The sequence below is a fragment of the Chenopodium quinoa genome, unplaced genomic scaffold (assembly GCF_001683475.1).
Source record: "Chenopodium quinoa cultivar QQ74 unplaced genomic scaffold, ASM168347v1, whole genome shotgun sequence".
Taxonomy (NCBI): domain Eukaryota; kingdom Viridiplantae; phylum Streptophyta; class Magnoliopsida; order Caryophyllales; family Amaranthaceae; genus Chenopodium; species Chenopodium quinoa.
Window position 1 is genome coordinate 3,391,715 of NW_018745533.1, and position 16,669 is coordinate 3,408,383.

Consider the following 16,669-nt stretch of genomic DNA (forward strand, 5'->3'; position numbering starts at 1 on the left):
TAAAAAAACAACTCATATTGTATTTCAATACTCAAACTTGAGTCTCACCATTAGATATGGTCAGGAGTTATTGGGTTTCTCCTCCATTCTCCCCCCACACCTTACCCCGACACCATAACCCCCACGACCCTCCCTTTCATATTACCACCTTTAGCTTTCATTCTCTACTCTTTAATTTCCCTCCTGTCACTGCTCCTCCTACTCTAATCCTTCACTCTCCTCTCCCCTCCCACCGCCACCATGATGTCCGCAAACTTCATCCACTATTGCTTTAATGGCAGCTACTCCTCCATTCTCCATTACTCCTTCGCTCAACACTACTTTTTCTCTATCATCAACTCCAACTCCTCTATCTTCCCTCACTCTGAATCCTTCAACCTCCGTATTTCTCTTTGCCTCTTTCATGATGAAGAGGATTCAGTTAAGGTTAGAGTTGGTATTGAGGCGGGAAAAAGAGGAGTGGGGGTGAGGGTGGGGAAATCAAGGTGGGGTAGGGGTGTCGAGGTAGGGTTGGCCAGCGGGAAAGGAAGCCTAGGCGCCGACAGTTGAGTGGGAGAGGAGAGGTGGCTGAGTTGGTGGGGGAGGGTTTTTTTTTTTTTTTTTTTTAAAAAGTTATTTAATTATTATAAAACTAACCATGGTTGTTTTAATTAAAATAGCTACTTCAATTCCTCCATTTTTAATTAGATGTGTCACTTTTTTAAAAATAGAAGTTTCAATGTATATGCATGACTTTCTTTTTTAGTTAATAAATTCTCTCTATTTCCCTCTCTCTTTTTTTTTGAACAACAAAAATATTTCATTAGTTAAAAGTCATACGACATATACAATATAAATTCTCTTTATTTCTCTTTTATCACATAGGCTATCTTTATTTATTCTATCTACCTCTCTCTACACCAAAAATTGCCTAATAATCCGTATTTATAATAGTTATGAAACAATCAGAGGCTGGGTGGAGCATGGGGCTGGCGGCGGTGATGGGCGGGGAGGGTGGGTGGTTGGGTTTTTTTTTTTATTTTTTTTATAAAATATATAAAAGAACCAATCAAAGGCTGCCACATGGCATAACTAGCCTTAATGGCTAATAGAGTTAACCGCATTTAGTCATTTAGGGTTCGTTTGACATCGCTGTGGTTTTCTGTTTTTTGGTTTTTTGTTTTTTAAAAGTATATTATATATGTCACATAATAAATCAAAAATTATTTAGACTTATTAAAATCATGATAATTTTGAAAACCGACAAAAGAAAAGTGGTAACACCTTTTTTCTTGTTTCCTGTTTTTGGTCTTTAGTTTTCAAAAAAAAGAAAACTGAAAACAAAAAATGATGCCAAACAAGCTCTTAGGTATTTGGTGACATTTTGTTAAAGTTAGGGATATATGGTAAATTTGAGAATTTTCATGGGCATATGATGAATAAACAAATTATTTATGGGTATATGGTGGATAAATCGTTTACAAATAGTATTCCAAATATGAAATGACCTAAGAAATAACTTCGTAAACAACTCTCTACATATTCAAGTTATTGTATTAGATACCAATTTTTTTTTTTTCACTTTACAACGAGATTCATATTAAATAGTGAAAAGCCCCACATCACTTGAAATATGAAGTTTAAGAGTTGAAAGTAATACAACAACATAATTTACATCACAAATACCATATAGGTCAGGAGTCAGAACAATTATATAAAAATACAAATAAATAATATGAAATAAACCGATTACATAACAATCATTCCAAAACGGAGAGAGAACATTACAAAGACCCATCGACCCGAAGTCGAAGCACACAGACACATAGTGGTGCTTGCTTCTAAACATCTTGAACAAGGAAAAAAACCGCGTTAAAAATCAAAGTATCCCAAGAAATTTGGCACAAAATAATTTTCATTCTTCCCGCCCAAATTCCACCACCCCAAAACTTAAAGAACACAGCCAACCTCAGTCTTATACTGTTTTTCTCTCTCCTCTAATCTTCTACGATACCATGCCGGATTTTGGTGCTCCTTTCCTTAATTCCGAAACCCTAACCCTAAATTACTGCCCTAATCCAATCAAATCTTCTTTATCCGATTCTTCTGATTCTCTTTTTCCTTGCCCTATTAAAACCCTAGATTATATGGATGACTTCGATTTGCGCCCCCAGCTTCCGATTAATGGTGATTTTGCTGAAATTTCTGGGAGTAGAAGAGGGTTGTTGAAAATTAGGGTTACTAGGATGGGTTCTGGTGCTATTGATTGTGATAAGAAGAGGGTTATTGGTGGAAATGGTGACAAGTGTTTGGATGATTATGTTGGTGATTGGAAAGCGAGGAGGTTGGGTTTAGGGTTTCCGGAGAATCGCTGCTTTCTTTCGTTTCTCGAGGGTTCGAATAGATTGGTAATGCTGTTTATTTGAATTTTTGATGATTTTTTTGAATTGTTTTAAAATTGATTTATTGTTGTTTTGTGGTTGTTAATGGTGTAATTGATTGATGTAATTGATGATCGGTTGAGGTGAATTGGTTCTAATTGTTGATTAAGGGTTTGTTGTACTTGAATTGTTATTGTTTTGTGGTTTGTTTTAAAAATGATTTGTTATTGTTTTTTTGGTTTGTTTATGGTGTAATTGATGTAATTGATTTGGCCTGATTGATCGGTTGAGGTGAATTAGTTATCATGATGCTTTGTTTATTGGAAATGAGTAATTTACTTGCTGAAGATCTTTTTCTTTTGTATATTTGTTGGTGATGAGAGAATCATTTCCGATTAACAAGGATAAAATTCCGGAATAATGTAGTTAAAAATCGTCAATTTTGAGCATGGTGAATAGTGAGTAATTGATAATTAGGAGTTGTCAATTATTGGGTGCTTGTCTGAGATTGATAATTTCAACTTATGTCAGTGTGTATCGATAGTGGAAATGTGTGTCCTAGCACACAAGCTTTAAAATATAATTATCGCAGTATGCATGTTTATTCTGTTTTCAGTGTAACATCTAAGCACAATTTGACATTCTTGTTCTGTATCCACGTGTCATAGGCGTTAAGGTTAAGAGCAATCATTGTTTTATTGTTAGTAGAACTAGAAAGCTAGTCTCTGAGACTTACACGTCATCTATTTATTAGGATTTATGTTTTTTTGTGGGATTGGGGGTTAAAGTTGGAAGCGATAATGTTCTGATGTTTGTTGTGAAATGCTTGAGCCATTTAGTGAGATCTTGTTCGAGCATCGCTTCTTAGTTTCATATTGACAAAGTTATTGATAGCTCACCCGATTGTTATAATATAGAAACTCATGGCAGAGTTTCTTAAAAGGCTTTGGCGCTCTGCATTAAATGTACACAAACCCCATGTACCATTAACTGAACCGGATAGTAATAGAATATCATAATCTGGAAACAGATATGTTATTAGTTTTTTACTGTTGTCACGACAAACTTGAAAGCACTTTTTGTATCTATTATAAAACTAAGCCCTTTACATGCTAAACTATTTAGAAAATATTATTGTTTGATAGATTGGTCATGACTTGTATTATTAATTCAAATTTGTTCTTGAGAGAACTCAATAACATTCTTCATGTATGTTGATATGATATATGATTATGAGTGAACTTGTGATAATTGTACATTTGTATTTTTTGCTCTAGCAGACATGGTGTTGCTCATATGGTAAGTTAACTATTACTAGTGACTTTTTTCAGGTTGAGTGTCGTGCTTGTTCAAGTTACATCTACCCTGGGGATGAGGTCTCTTGCGCTGTCCGAGGGTGTAAGGGAACTTACCATTTGAAGTGTGCAAAGGATAACTTTCGATATTCGGTCACAAGAAAGTTCAAGTGCCCTCAACATGTAAAGTTTTAAATTGATGTTCCTAATTGTTGTGTCATATTTAGTCCAACAAATCCTGTTTCTTCTAGTTGTCGAATATCTGTCTTTATTTCACACAAATCATTATTGTTTACCATAATCTGGCTGAATATCAATTGAAAGAAAATTGGATAGAAAGATAATTCCTACTATATATATTTATTTTAATTAATATCAAAGGTTTGGGACTTGTATATTAACCATACATGTATATCTGTGGTATATTGGCTGTATTTTCAAATAACATACTGGATAGGACAACTTGCACACGGAGAAGGCATAAGTTGATTTCGTAACGTGATAACCTCACACTATTAAAATGACTGAGCATGTCAATCCTGGATCTCACTGAGTTGCATGTGATAGTTAAGGATTGTTTCTTCCTCTTCAAGTAGTACTTCATTTGACTCATTTATTTGGAATCGATAATCTGTGTGTTTTTGTAATATCTTAACCTGCAATTATTTGTTATTTTCATTTGAATATTTTGTGTGGTGTTATGTAATATCTTTAAATAATTGTTTACATATTCCATTAATTACTTTCTACATTGATTACATTTGTTCTCCAGGTATGCTTTATATGTAAACAGAAATTTATTTGGCGCTGTGTGAGGTGTGAAGTGGCTTCACATGATAAATGTGCAGCTTGGCCAGATAAAGTGATTCATCTGAGTGAGCGTCCGGGATGGACTGTTTGCTGGAGGCACCCAAAAGATTGGCGGCAGGAGGTCAATCTCCTCTTTTTCTTCATTGGCATAGTTTCATTCCTACCAGTGAAACATTTTTTTATCTTCGTATATTATTTATGAACTGAGATCTAATCTATCTATTATATGGTGTAATTTGATTTAGTTGTATGATAACAGGAAGCATTTATTGACACAATAACTCCGTTTTCTTGTTATATTAAAGCCTATATTGAAATTTTACTATATAATACTAAACTCCTAATTCTCTTTCTGGAACTAAGTAGGGGAGTTAGATGTAGTGATGTACCATGTACATGTACAATCTTATTATTCTAGTTATGGATAGGTTGTTCTTGCTGAAGTGCTGAACCCTGTGGTAAGAAGATCATCAATTTGTTACTAATAAACAATCATTGACACAAAATTATTAGCAGACATTAAGGCATCTTATCTAATTCAATTCTAGGTCACTGTTGGAAAGTTGAACAAAAAATTAACTTCTTGTGAAGGAGATATTTTCAAACTAGGTCTATTGGGGTAACTTTAAATACAGAGATTAGGTTTGTCTTATTTTTTGTGATGCTTTGGAGATATTTTGATACTACGTAGCTTTTATGTTACTAGGGTTAAAGACCTTTATGGACCCTTTTTGTTGTTTGTTTACCTTCTGATTCTAGAGGGGAATTGGTGGTAGTTTACTTGATTACTTCTGTAATGGCCTTTATAACCCTTATTTCGATTAAAGGTTTTCCTAAGCAGGGTGGAGATATATGTAAGGTTTGTGCTTCCAAAAGTGGATCTTGGGGGTGGGGGGGTGAGAAACCAAGAAAGTACGTATCATTGCTAGCAGGAGGCTTTGTTGCTACTATATGGTTGTGATTTGTTGCAAATGGTCTGGCAGGGCATATAATGTGGCCATGAGGCTGGATAGATTTTTGGGCTCTAACACTTGATCAGTAGAGCTTGAACCTTTACAGTTGAAGGCTAGGACTAGAAATATGTTGAATTACTTGCTAATCCTTTTAGAATCTTCTTGTGTTCCTTAGTTCTAGATTCCTAAACTATGCGAACATTGCAACACAATTTTAATTACTTCCCCCCCCCCCCCCCAAAAAAAAAAGTGCAACGTTTTTCTTTCTTGGAAGTTGCATAATAAGTGTAACATCACTACTTATAGATATGATTTTTCTCTATTTCTCTCCTCATCACATGGGACTACTTCTTTATAAAAAAATGGAGGAAGTAATAGGTTTCAAGATTTTTAGAGTGATTATTTGGTAGGGTTTGGACTTATTTAGGATTCATGCAGAACCTTAAGTTTGTGAAGGAAAAGTTGAAGGTCGGAATATACCAACGGAAAGTTGTTTAAAGAGTAAAGAAGCAAGATGCCTAATAGGGAATTTTGAAGGCAGATGATCCCAAGATTATGGACTTCTGGAATCTACAATAACTAAAATTGGAAATGACTCGGATGATTTGATTCTTAAAGAGAGAGTATCAAAAAGGTGATGAAGAAATGTACGAGACATTGAGACTAGGTATGAGCACAAACTTTCAATACTTAAATGAGTTTAAAGTTGAAGCTGCTAGGCTTAGACCAAGCGGATCTAATTGCTCCTATCTTGTTTCTGGAACTTATGACCTATTGCCATTAGTTCTTGTCTGAATTCCTAATTATTGGATCCGAAATCCACTAGGATCTAGCTGGTCTACATTTATAGTTTTAAAATATCAGATGTATTTTATTTAATCTAGCATTTTGATGGGAATTATCTTGTAGAAATAAGTGCATGAAGTACCAAATAGAAGCTAAAGATAATAGTGAAGAAGATTGGTGACTGGTTGGAGAGTGGGCCCAGTGGGGGTTTATTCAGTGATAAATATGGTTGATACCTAAAAGTCTGAACCAAGACCCCCTTTATGTTGGATTTTTGTTTAATTCCGATATTTTTGGATCTGTATTAACCATACAGGGAGGAGACTGAGAGGATAGAGAAATCGCTCAATTAGTAAGGGGTGTGTTGGTGAACCTATGTAAGAGACGTTGGAGTTTTGGTATTATGGTTTCATCTGCTATGTGGGGGGAAATGACTTGGGTCTTTTGAAGGATATAGGTTTGTTTATAGTAGAGTTTTGGTACTAACTATAAAAGATATCTATATTACGCATATATGATGTGTCCTTATTACACAAACACTATACCACACTTTACCTTTATTTGTAGATGTTTTCTTCTTTAAACGTCTGGATCCTAATTATCTTTTCATCTCCCCTATCTATATGTTAGCAGTCAAAGATTTGCTAAACCAAAAATTTGGAGTATAGTACTGTAATTGTTTGAATTAACTTTTTAGTAACTTTTCTTAAATAGCTGTTTTATTGAAAATTCTTTTTCCCCATGTTTTGGAAAATGTCCTCTCCTGTGTTTCAGTTTGAATTGTATCCATATTTTGTTTCTGTTGCTGTACTTAGGCTGATGTTATTTGATGATGGTTTGCTGTGCCTGTAACTTGTTTATCTTAAAACATCTTTGTATATAAGGAATCTATCAACTTTCATCTTTGCTGCTTCTATCTTATTATTCATTGATTAAGCTGGCTGACAGGACTGATGTCTCTTATTGGTTGAGCAGCATGGAGCAGCAACTAATAATTTTGAGGTCAGATTTGATCTTCTTCTAGCTATTGTCACTTTTATACGTGAATAGATTCATGCAAGACATGATTTGTAAAATTGTTTATTAAAATCTAGTTGTGTGATTTATGCGGTAAAGATAAATGGAATAAAAAATAATGTTGTATTGCATGTTGTAGGAATATTTTGTTTTACTTGAAAGGTGTAATAAAAATATCTATGTTCACCTTTTATTGAGAGGCATAAAGGTTAATCAATGTAGACGATTTTTGAATACAACTGGTAGACATCCATATTAATAATATAATTAGAGGTTAAGATCTGTCGAGGATTCATCTGCAATGAATGTTTCTGTTTTACAAAAGTTAAATTGGTGGAACTGTGGAACTTCCTGACATATGTCATCAGATTAATAAACTTATGCTTGCTTCTAATTTCAGGACGTATTCTCTCGCTTGCCTTTGCCATACGTTGAGGAAGAGTTCAATATAGAGTCTACGCTGAAGGATAGTCCAATTGACAAATTGGAGCCACCTCCTTATGTGCATATTAGGCGCAGTATCCTTTTTTATTTCTTCTGTCAGATATCTTTTGTTGTTCTTTACCATTGCCAACTAGACTTAAAATAATTAATTCATGTGATCATGTCTGTTGTAGAAAATAACCTAGGAAAAAAATAAAAATTCAATTCGTCTATATGGAACTCTTTGCAGAGCAAGGGAAAGGGCAGGAAAAAAAACACGAAATGCTCTAAATTTGGCAGCTGAAAGTCAATATTTAATAGACTCACTGTCATCAAAATTTGGTAGGGAAGGAAATAACATCCCTCGGGTTTCTGATACTTATGCTCTCAAAATAGAATGAACAAGTGAACTATCTTCTCTTCATTCTTATGGTCATTGGCTTAACTAAATCTAGATGTGTATCTTGTCAAGAAAAAGCGGGAAGATGCTACTATGGATATCGGTTGCACAAGTTGCCGTTCAGCATGCTCTGATGACTGTGTTTGCAGGTCAGATGCAAGTCTGTTTGTCATGCATTCTTATTAATTTTTTTTTTAATAGCATCTGGTTATACTTGCTATATGTCTACTTTTGTGGCTTGAGGTAATAAAACTGTTAGTAATTTAGTATCATATGTAGTATAATTACTGTTGAGTAATTTAGTATCATACTTCCTCTGTTCTTTTTTACTTGACCTGTTTCTTTTTTCACGCTTTCCAATGCAAAACTTCAACGATTAATGACTTTAATTCTCCATAAGTAAAAATTATAAAAGTTGTATATTATGATAGTACTTCTTGAGATGAATTCAAAAATATTCAACATGAACATGTTTTTTCTTACAAATTATTCACAAAAGACGGTCAAAGGAGGAGTGATGAATAGTATAAAAAGTCAAAGCGGGTCAAGTAAAAAAGAACGGAGGAAGTATGTAGTATAATTATTGTTGTTTTCCCCTAATAAATTGGTTGTCCTATTTAACTATTCATTCTTCATTCATTGAATTTGAAATATATAGGCTTTTTCTTTTTTTCCTTTTAGTTTTTTAAACTTTATTTTTAATCCTTACTTTATTGTGATTACTAATAATCTGCAAAACCCAAATCTGATAAAATATGGTTCAAGGATCTAATGCTTAGCTTTTCCTGTCTGGAGTCATATATGTCATGAATCTCTTGATGATCTGTTAAGCCAATCACTGTTAGTAATTTAGTATCATATGTAGTATAATTACTGTTGAGTAATTTAGTATCATATGTAGTATAATTACTGTTGAGTAATTTAGTATCATATGTAGTATAATTACTGTTGTTTCCCCCTAATAAATTGGTTGTCCTATTTAACTATTCATTCTTCATTCATTGAATTTGAAATATATAGGCCTTTTCTTTTTTTCCTTTTAGTTTTTTAAACTTTATTTTTAATCCTTACGTTATAGTGACTACTAATAATCTGCAAAACCCAAATCTGATAAAATATAGTTCAAGGATCTAATGCTTAGCTTTTCCTGTCTGGAGTCATATATGTCATGAATCTCTTGATGATCTGTTAAGCCAATCACAGTGGTTCATCTATCTGTAGGGAGGTTTCAATTTTTTTTTTCTTTCATAGTGTCAGTCTGCGTCTTCATATATGTCATGAATCTCTTGATGATCTGTTAAGCCAATCACAGTGGTTCATCTATCTGTAGGGAGGTTTCAATTTTTTTTTTCTTTCATAGTGTCAGTCTGCGTCTTTCAATGCAAATTATTTACAGCTATTTCTTATTATGCCTTCGACCATCATCTCTGGTGGTTTGTCATTCGATGTATAACCAATTATGCACGTGCCCATGTCCTTGTCCATAATACGTCATCATCTTTTAATACTATAATTCCCATATTCAATCTGATCTTGTAGAGTTCAAAGCATTAGTTGTTCAAGATCTTGTCACTGCTCAGATGCATGCACAAACAAACCATTTCGCAAGGAGAAGAAGATCAAAATTGTTAGGGTAAGATTTTATGATGTTATTATTGGACAAGCAAGCTTGCTACTTTAAGTAATGAGCAGATTTGTTTGTTGTAAGCTAAGACCAAAAAAAAAAAAAAAAACTGCTTTACTTTGTCATCTTGTCTTTAAAATATGCACTTTATCCTAGTCAAATTGTTTGATCTCACAAATTACATCTATTCTTTCCTTTTCTTCAGACTGAACTTTGTGGATGGGGAGTAGAGGCTGCTGAAGCTATAAACAAGGGAGATTTTATCATTGAATATGTTGGGGAAGGTAATAAGCATATTTTGATTTATTTTGTTGCATTCTGCTTCAAATTTGTGTTAATTGGCGATGAAAGTAAGATATATTTGTTTTTCATATGCAATCTTCTTGAATCATGCTACTCCCTCCGTTCCTTATCTACATGCCTACTTCCCATTTTTTACGGGAATTAAGGAACTTAGAGATTCCTTAAAACCCATGATTGGGAAGTGCAAATATGCATGTGGGGTTAGATAGAGATAGAGAGAAAGAAAAGGTAGTTGGTAATTATTGAAGAGATGGAGAGAGAAAGTGTTAGAAAATGATGTCAAAAGTACCAAAAAAAAAAATGATGACAACTCATAAAAAAGAGGCAATGTTTTCAAAAAGTACAATCTTTAAATAGAAATTGGCATGTAATTTTGAAACACCAAAAAAGGAAAGTAGGCATGTAGATAAGGGACGGAGGGAGTATCAAATTAGTACTAGTCATAACTCATAATCTAGTGATCTATTTGCAAGATCATTGTTTTGTAATTAAGCTGTATCGTCACCTACAAGCAATTCAGTTTTATCTTTAAGAATCAAGCATCCATTCTGTATCTTTGTCAATTGAGGAACTAGCTCTTTACTAATACTAGCATTGTCTCGATTTTGTTGAAATAAGTAACTAAGGAGCAAGGACTGTGATTCTTGGTTGAACATTAAGTGTGTAAAATCTATGGCATTTTGTTTTTACTGTCTTGACATGCTTATAAGAGAAAAAATTTCTGTTCGATAGTTGGATTTTTTTTTTTTTTTTTATTTATATATATTTTTTTAACTCTTTTGATGCATTTGGGTGTGTAAATTCATATTGTCAAGCTTGTACTATATTTTATGCTTGAGAACTTGTTATCTTTGGTTTATTTTAAACTTGTATATTATTCTTATTTTAATCAAACTATACTTGACTAGATATATTTGGAAATTCTAGATGGTGGACCTCTTGGTTTTTAGATTTTTTCCTCTTTATAAGGTTGCCCTAAACTTTTGATTAATATATTTTTGTGGCCTTATAAAACCTGTTAAATAACTGTTTCCCTTCTCCTTCATATTTACTGGCCCACATTCCACTGCCCAACCAGCCAACCCTACATTCCACATACCTTGCAACTACTGTTAGCACCACCATATACCATCTCTAATTCCTGCTATGGATGATGCTGGTTTTATTTAGAGACCAACATGGTGGAGGATGAGAGTTGAAGGAAGAAGATGAAGTTGGTGGTGGTTAAGAGGAACAAATTCCAAAGGTTTTGAGGGTGGAGGTAAAGAAAGATTGTATTGGAGGTGGATGTGATGGGGGAGAGAAATGTAGATTTAAAGAGGGTGGAGAAAAAGGATTTTCTAGGGAAGGTGTGCTGGGTGGCAAGCATGGAGGAGGGTAGTAGTGGTGGTTGATCATGGAGGAAGGGAATGAAGATATGATTTCTATAACACCCACCATCTTAAAATTTGCAGAAATAGAGGTCACAATATAAAATGTAACAAATTTAATCTAACAAATTTTTTGATGCAAATAAGGTCGAGAAATTTCCATAATCTGGAATTTTGCAGTAATGGAGTTTACCATTAAAAAAATTCTCCAACTTACATTTTCATTTACTTACTACTAGATATGTAACTGCTTATACTCTTAAAGTACATATTATTGAGATAAATCTACTTAATAATTATTCACCCCCCCCCTTATATTAGCGTAAAAACAAGGCCAAAGTGTAATTGTATTAGTATTAAAGTCAGATCCGTTCTTGATAAAAACAGACGAGAACACCTTATATTTATTGAAGAGAACAAGTTAGACTTTCATACTTGAGAGGTTGCTTGCTGCAAAGGAACACGTGTTATACCTAGTTGTATTTTGAGCTACAAGTGTTGAAAATATCTGTCTTCTGTAAACCTTGGTACAAAATTTGTTGTTAACCTTAACCCCTTTTTACATCTGTTTCTTAACCAGTTATTGATGATCTGTTATGTACGCAAAGGCTATGGGATATGAAAAACAAAGAGGTGAAAAATTTTTACATGTGTGAAATCCGTAAAGACTTCACAATCGATGCAACATTCAAGGGAAATGCATCTCGTTTCCTGAATCATAGTTGTGACCCAAACTGCAAGTTAGAGAAATGGTGAGTTACTTTGACCTTCCTATTGTGACTAATGATTGTGAAGTGATATGAATTCTTGGTGCTGTGCAATGATTTGACTATAGACACCTGCAGTGTTCTGATGAAGTGAAAGAGCAGTGCTATTGTGTAATTTACTTAGCCCTACCTCTGGTCCCTTTGCATTTAAAAACTTGTATGGTTTGGCATTTTGATGAAAGCATTTAAGATTATAATTGTTAATTTTTTGTTTCTACTATGAACGTTGAGTAATGGTTGAAAAGAAACTGTATGGTATTCTCTTTGTATAGGAGTATCAGAGTGCCAGATTAGCTTGGTGATTTTTTAGTCAACCTTTATTCAATAGATTTTCTACAAAATGAAATATACCAGATTCTTAGTTTTGTATGCGGTTGATTCACTGTTGAACTGATTCTAGCTGTCTACAGTGCAAGACCTTAGCTTTACCTATTATCTGTTTCTTGTAATTGCCATCTTAGTAAGATTTTTCCTGCATGGTTTTCTGAATTGGCCTCTTAGGGGTTCGCCAACTTCTGTAGGTCAAATAGCATATCGGGGCATTGACAATTTCTTGATGTTAGGCATTATTTAATAAGATTATGAATTTTTAAATTTTAGGGGTGAATAATGTGATGGTTGGTTTTACCCCTATAATATGAGGGGCTAGGCTATTACTATAGTTGAAGGTATTTGAAGTCCATGATTCTACACGAGATTAAAATTTAGAGAAACTGAATTGGGGTTTGCTCCTTGTAGTTTGGAGCTGGAAAAAAATGGCTTTTTGAATATAGGCAATCTTGCACAAAATTTTTGTAAAACTGATCTCAATCATTCGAAGAAAATAAACAGGATATACTCATTTACGGATAATGTCATCCTCTGCAAAACCTGCCTGTGGAATTTCTTCTCTTTACATTGCACTGGAAAGAGAATGAATGTCATAATCCTATTATTTTTGTTATTGAAGGCAAGTAGAAGGGGATATACGTGTGGGTGCCTTTGCTGCTCGACCCATAAAAATTGGAGAACCACTTACCTATGATTACCGGTACATATATCTTCTCCTTTCCTACTCTATTTATCTGTTTTGCTTTGTCTTAAATCTTGCTCTGATTTTTACTTGACACTAGTAACCTGGCATGTCAATCTTGACGTCTTGTACTCTCATCTGTTTCTCTTTGTTGTTCTGCCTATGTGCTGTTAGCGTGTATGAATAGCAACACGATTTTTTGGATCTATTGACTTCCCTCATGCTGTCCTGGCTTTGGTTTCCGGTTTTGTAGGTTTGTGCAATTTGGGCCTGAGGTTAAGTGCTGCTGTGGTGCTGGTAACTGTCAAGGATATTTAGGTGCCAAAAAAAAGATTAACTTAGATATCCTTGATACTAAAAGAAGGATGCATGTAGCAAGCCTTTCCTGGGGTTTAAAGCGGAAGAGGACATCAAAATCAGCCAGAAAGCGCAAGTGGTAGCAGCGAGACATTCTGAATGAAACTGCTGTACATTATGTTCTTACCATCAGACACCCGTGAATAGAAAAAAAGAAACAGAAGGCAAATTAAACAATCTGAAGCCTATAACATACATCTTTATGTTATTATTAAATCATGACAGCTATATTCAGCGAGAAATACAAGCAAAACATCATACACAAGCAAACGACAGCAGAGGTTAAGAATCTGTGTATTCTTTCTGTTTTCCAGCAATTACATTTGTAAAGCTTTACATCATTCAATGATTGCTCATGTAGGCACCGGATTATTTTCGATTGTGTGTTGTAAGCTTATACATGAATCGAAAACTGTAGCTTTGAGCTTCGACTAGACTCACAATCGTGTAATATGATTCTTTGTGATTACATCAAGCATTGTTTAAAGACAGTAGGTAAATTTTGGTAACAATTGTGTGCTCGAAACATGAGCTGGAAAATAAATATGAATTGTCTATGCAGTGTATCTAATCTATATGATTATTTCATATCTAATATTTGCATTTGATTATTAATCTGAGCAAATGATCATGCGAAAATATATAAGAAAGATGCTTTATGTCTGTTCCTTTCCAGATTATTCCTTAATTGATTATATTTGTGTTAACATCAATAAAACTAATCTTCTAAGCCGTGAATTAAAATGGGGGATATTATATTTGAAACATCTTATTTTGTTACTTTGTACTTATATGCTTAAAAGAAGAGAGCCTAAGGGCCTGTTCTCATATGTTTATTTTCAGTTCAGTTCAGTTTAGCTCTAGTTCAGTTCATTTCAGCTCATAATTTCCTTATCTTATAAAATATTCATTTAATTTCAGTTCAGTTAAGTTTAGTTCAGTTCAATTCAGTATATGAGAACAGGCGCCAAGGCTTGATTTTTTTTTCTTTTGAAAGAGAGCCTAAGGCTTGATTGACAGTTAATTATAACAAATTGTATCAACGGATATGATTATCTTATGGAGTTGTTGTATTAGTCTCTTAGTTATTTTAAGATTAAATTTAGTAGCATTTTGTTGATTTGTAAAATGAGTGAAAAGCCTAAATTGACTTTCAAGTTAATGTAAACAATAAGTAATTTGTAAGTAACCACTAACCAAGCAAGCTTGGTAGAGTTGATGTGGAACTCACAAGTTTGAATCTCATCAATTGCTCTTCTTACTTTTCTAGGAAGTAGGGGGATAATCTCGTAACCTAATCTCTTTTGAAAGAATGGTACCACAAAAGAACAAGCGACATATAAGCTTACAACTTCATTTATCAAAATAAATAAATTAATGGTTTGATCTAGATTTGAACCCGCAACCTCCAACAAATAAAGGTTATACATTTACCATGTCAACCAACTTTTATTAGTGATTTAAATTTCACATAATTAATATTATACATTCTTTTCAGATTAGAGGTTATTTAATTTATTTATTCTTCACAAGATTAATTAGAAAATAAATACATATGAGGTAAAAAAAATGTAACATCCGAGGCAATGTCCGGATCACACATTGGCTATACAACACAGTTGAATATAATTATCAAATCAAAGAAGTACAAACTGGCAATTTGGGGCATCACCAGGGACACACACTAGTTTAAAATTAAAAAGGGCAATCCATTGATATTTAACTATTGAGGAATTTCCCCATAAAAAAGGGAATAAGCAAATTTTATAACAACCAATTTTATTTTATTTTTATTTGAAAAAAAAATGTTTTAAAGCACGTGTCTTATTTATTTTGTCTCTATCTCAATTTGTCAATGTGTTATGTGGGGTCCTTCTTTATTAGTGGAACTATACTTATTTTTTTTTTAAACGGTCCAAAAAGGAGTCTAGCTCCCAACTGACTCGATAGTACAATGAGACAACTTGACTTTGTTAACTATACTAATACAAGTGCTAAAAAGGGGATTGGGGTACAAATACTGTGGATTGCTTGAAAATACAAATAAGGGGGTTGAGGGGATTCATCACTAGTACTAGTCATAATTTAAGATGTTCCGCACTTGATCCCTTGCGTTTCTTTATCGATCTTGCAAAAACAAACCCTGTAATACTTTTTACCTGGCTTGTTCTTCACCATTGACCTAATTGGCCTTCCATGCTTCCTTGACGAGGCAGAGAACTTGAAAGTAAAAAGTGGTGGAAAGGACTGCACCGTACCTAGCCTGGTTCAAAACTCATGGGGGTCTTCTTCATTAGAATCTACGGATTCCACTTCAACGATGTCAGTGCTAGTTAAAATTCTCTCAGGTTCCTCACTCCCCTCTCCTCGATGCTTGAATCCTCATTGCTCCTTGAAGTTAGGCAAGTAGATAAATGATAGTCTAACTTCTCAACGGCAATGATGCTTGACTTGGGAAGCCCAACAACATCGTTGACCACAGCGACATCCATAAATTGTATGGCCTTTTCCTTTTGACTTTTCCTGACTCGATTCCTCTTCTCCAGACCCACCATCTTAGTGGGCATAACCAAGGTTACATGAACTTTGGAGTCCTTTGCCTTGTGAGCTTCCATATGCCCATCAGGAGTGAATCGGACTGATTAACTCTTGATCTGTTAAAGAAGATATGGGTTCTCCCCAATCCCTTGTCCTTATCCTGTCTAGAAACCTGAAAGTTAGAGGGGCTAGTGGCATCAACACCCCCTTAAGGCTCTCTAGCTATCATCATCTCACTAGCAGCATCCATGGTGGTTAAGTTTGTAACACCACTCTCAACTTCGCTTCTAGGCAACCTGTTAGATTCTAAATTGACAGAAGGCTTGCTAATCTTTCCCTTTTTGTTGAAAAAGGTATGGGACAGGATGGTGTCCTCATTATAAATTAAGTTTTGTATGATTTAATTCATTTATGTTATGTAACTAGGTTAGAACTCGTGCGTTCGTTGAATAATTATAATAAAAAATATACGAAGTTATATAAATAATTCAACTTGAAAATCTCTATTCAAAAAATTCCTATTTATCCAACTGCATACTCTCTTCGTTTCATATACTTTATTCAGTTTTTAATTACAATATTGATTTACTAATAAGTAGACATCACCTGTTTAAAAAATAAAATATTCCAACAACGTATTACTTATTACCACTT

At 34.0% G+C, this 16,669-nt stretch overlaps 1 protein-coding gene across 1 annotated transcript; it reads left to right on the plus strand.

Annotated features, from left to right (window-relative positions):
* The first annotated feature begins 1,422 nt into the window (after positions 1–1,422).
* LOC110715831 (histone-lysine N-methyltransferase ASHR3-like) lies at positions 1,423–14,034 on the plus strand. Its single transcript, XM_021894446.1, has 11 exons — positions 1,423–2,387; positions 3,692–3,838; positions 4,428–4,586; positions 7,180–7,206; positions 7,622–7,739; positions 8,100–8,193; positions 9,584–9,677; positions 9,874–9,952; positions 11,922–12,093; positions 13,058–13,138; positions 13,374–14,034. Exons 1-11 carry the CDS (start codon positions 1,995–1,997, stop codon positions 13,558–13,560), a joined length of 1,551 nt encoding a protein of 516 aa, XP_021750138.1. The 5' UTR covers positions 1,423–1,994; the 3' UTR covers positions 13,561–14,034.
* Positions 14,035–16,669: the final 2,635 nt, after the last annotated feature.

Coding starts and splice junctions, on each gene's coding strand:
- LOC110715831 (XM_021894446.1), top strand. CDS start 1,995: ATGCCGGATTTTGGTGCTCCTTTCCTTAATTCCGAAACCCTAACCCTA. Junction 2,388..3,691: donor TCGAGGGTTCGAATAGATTG/GTAATGCTGTTT, acceptor GACTTTTTTCAG/GTTGAGTGTCGTGCTTGTTC. Junction 7,207..7,621: donor CAGCAACTAATAATTTTGAG/GTCAGATTTGAT, acceptor TTCTAATTTCAG/GACGTATTCTCTCGCTTGCC.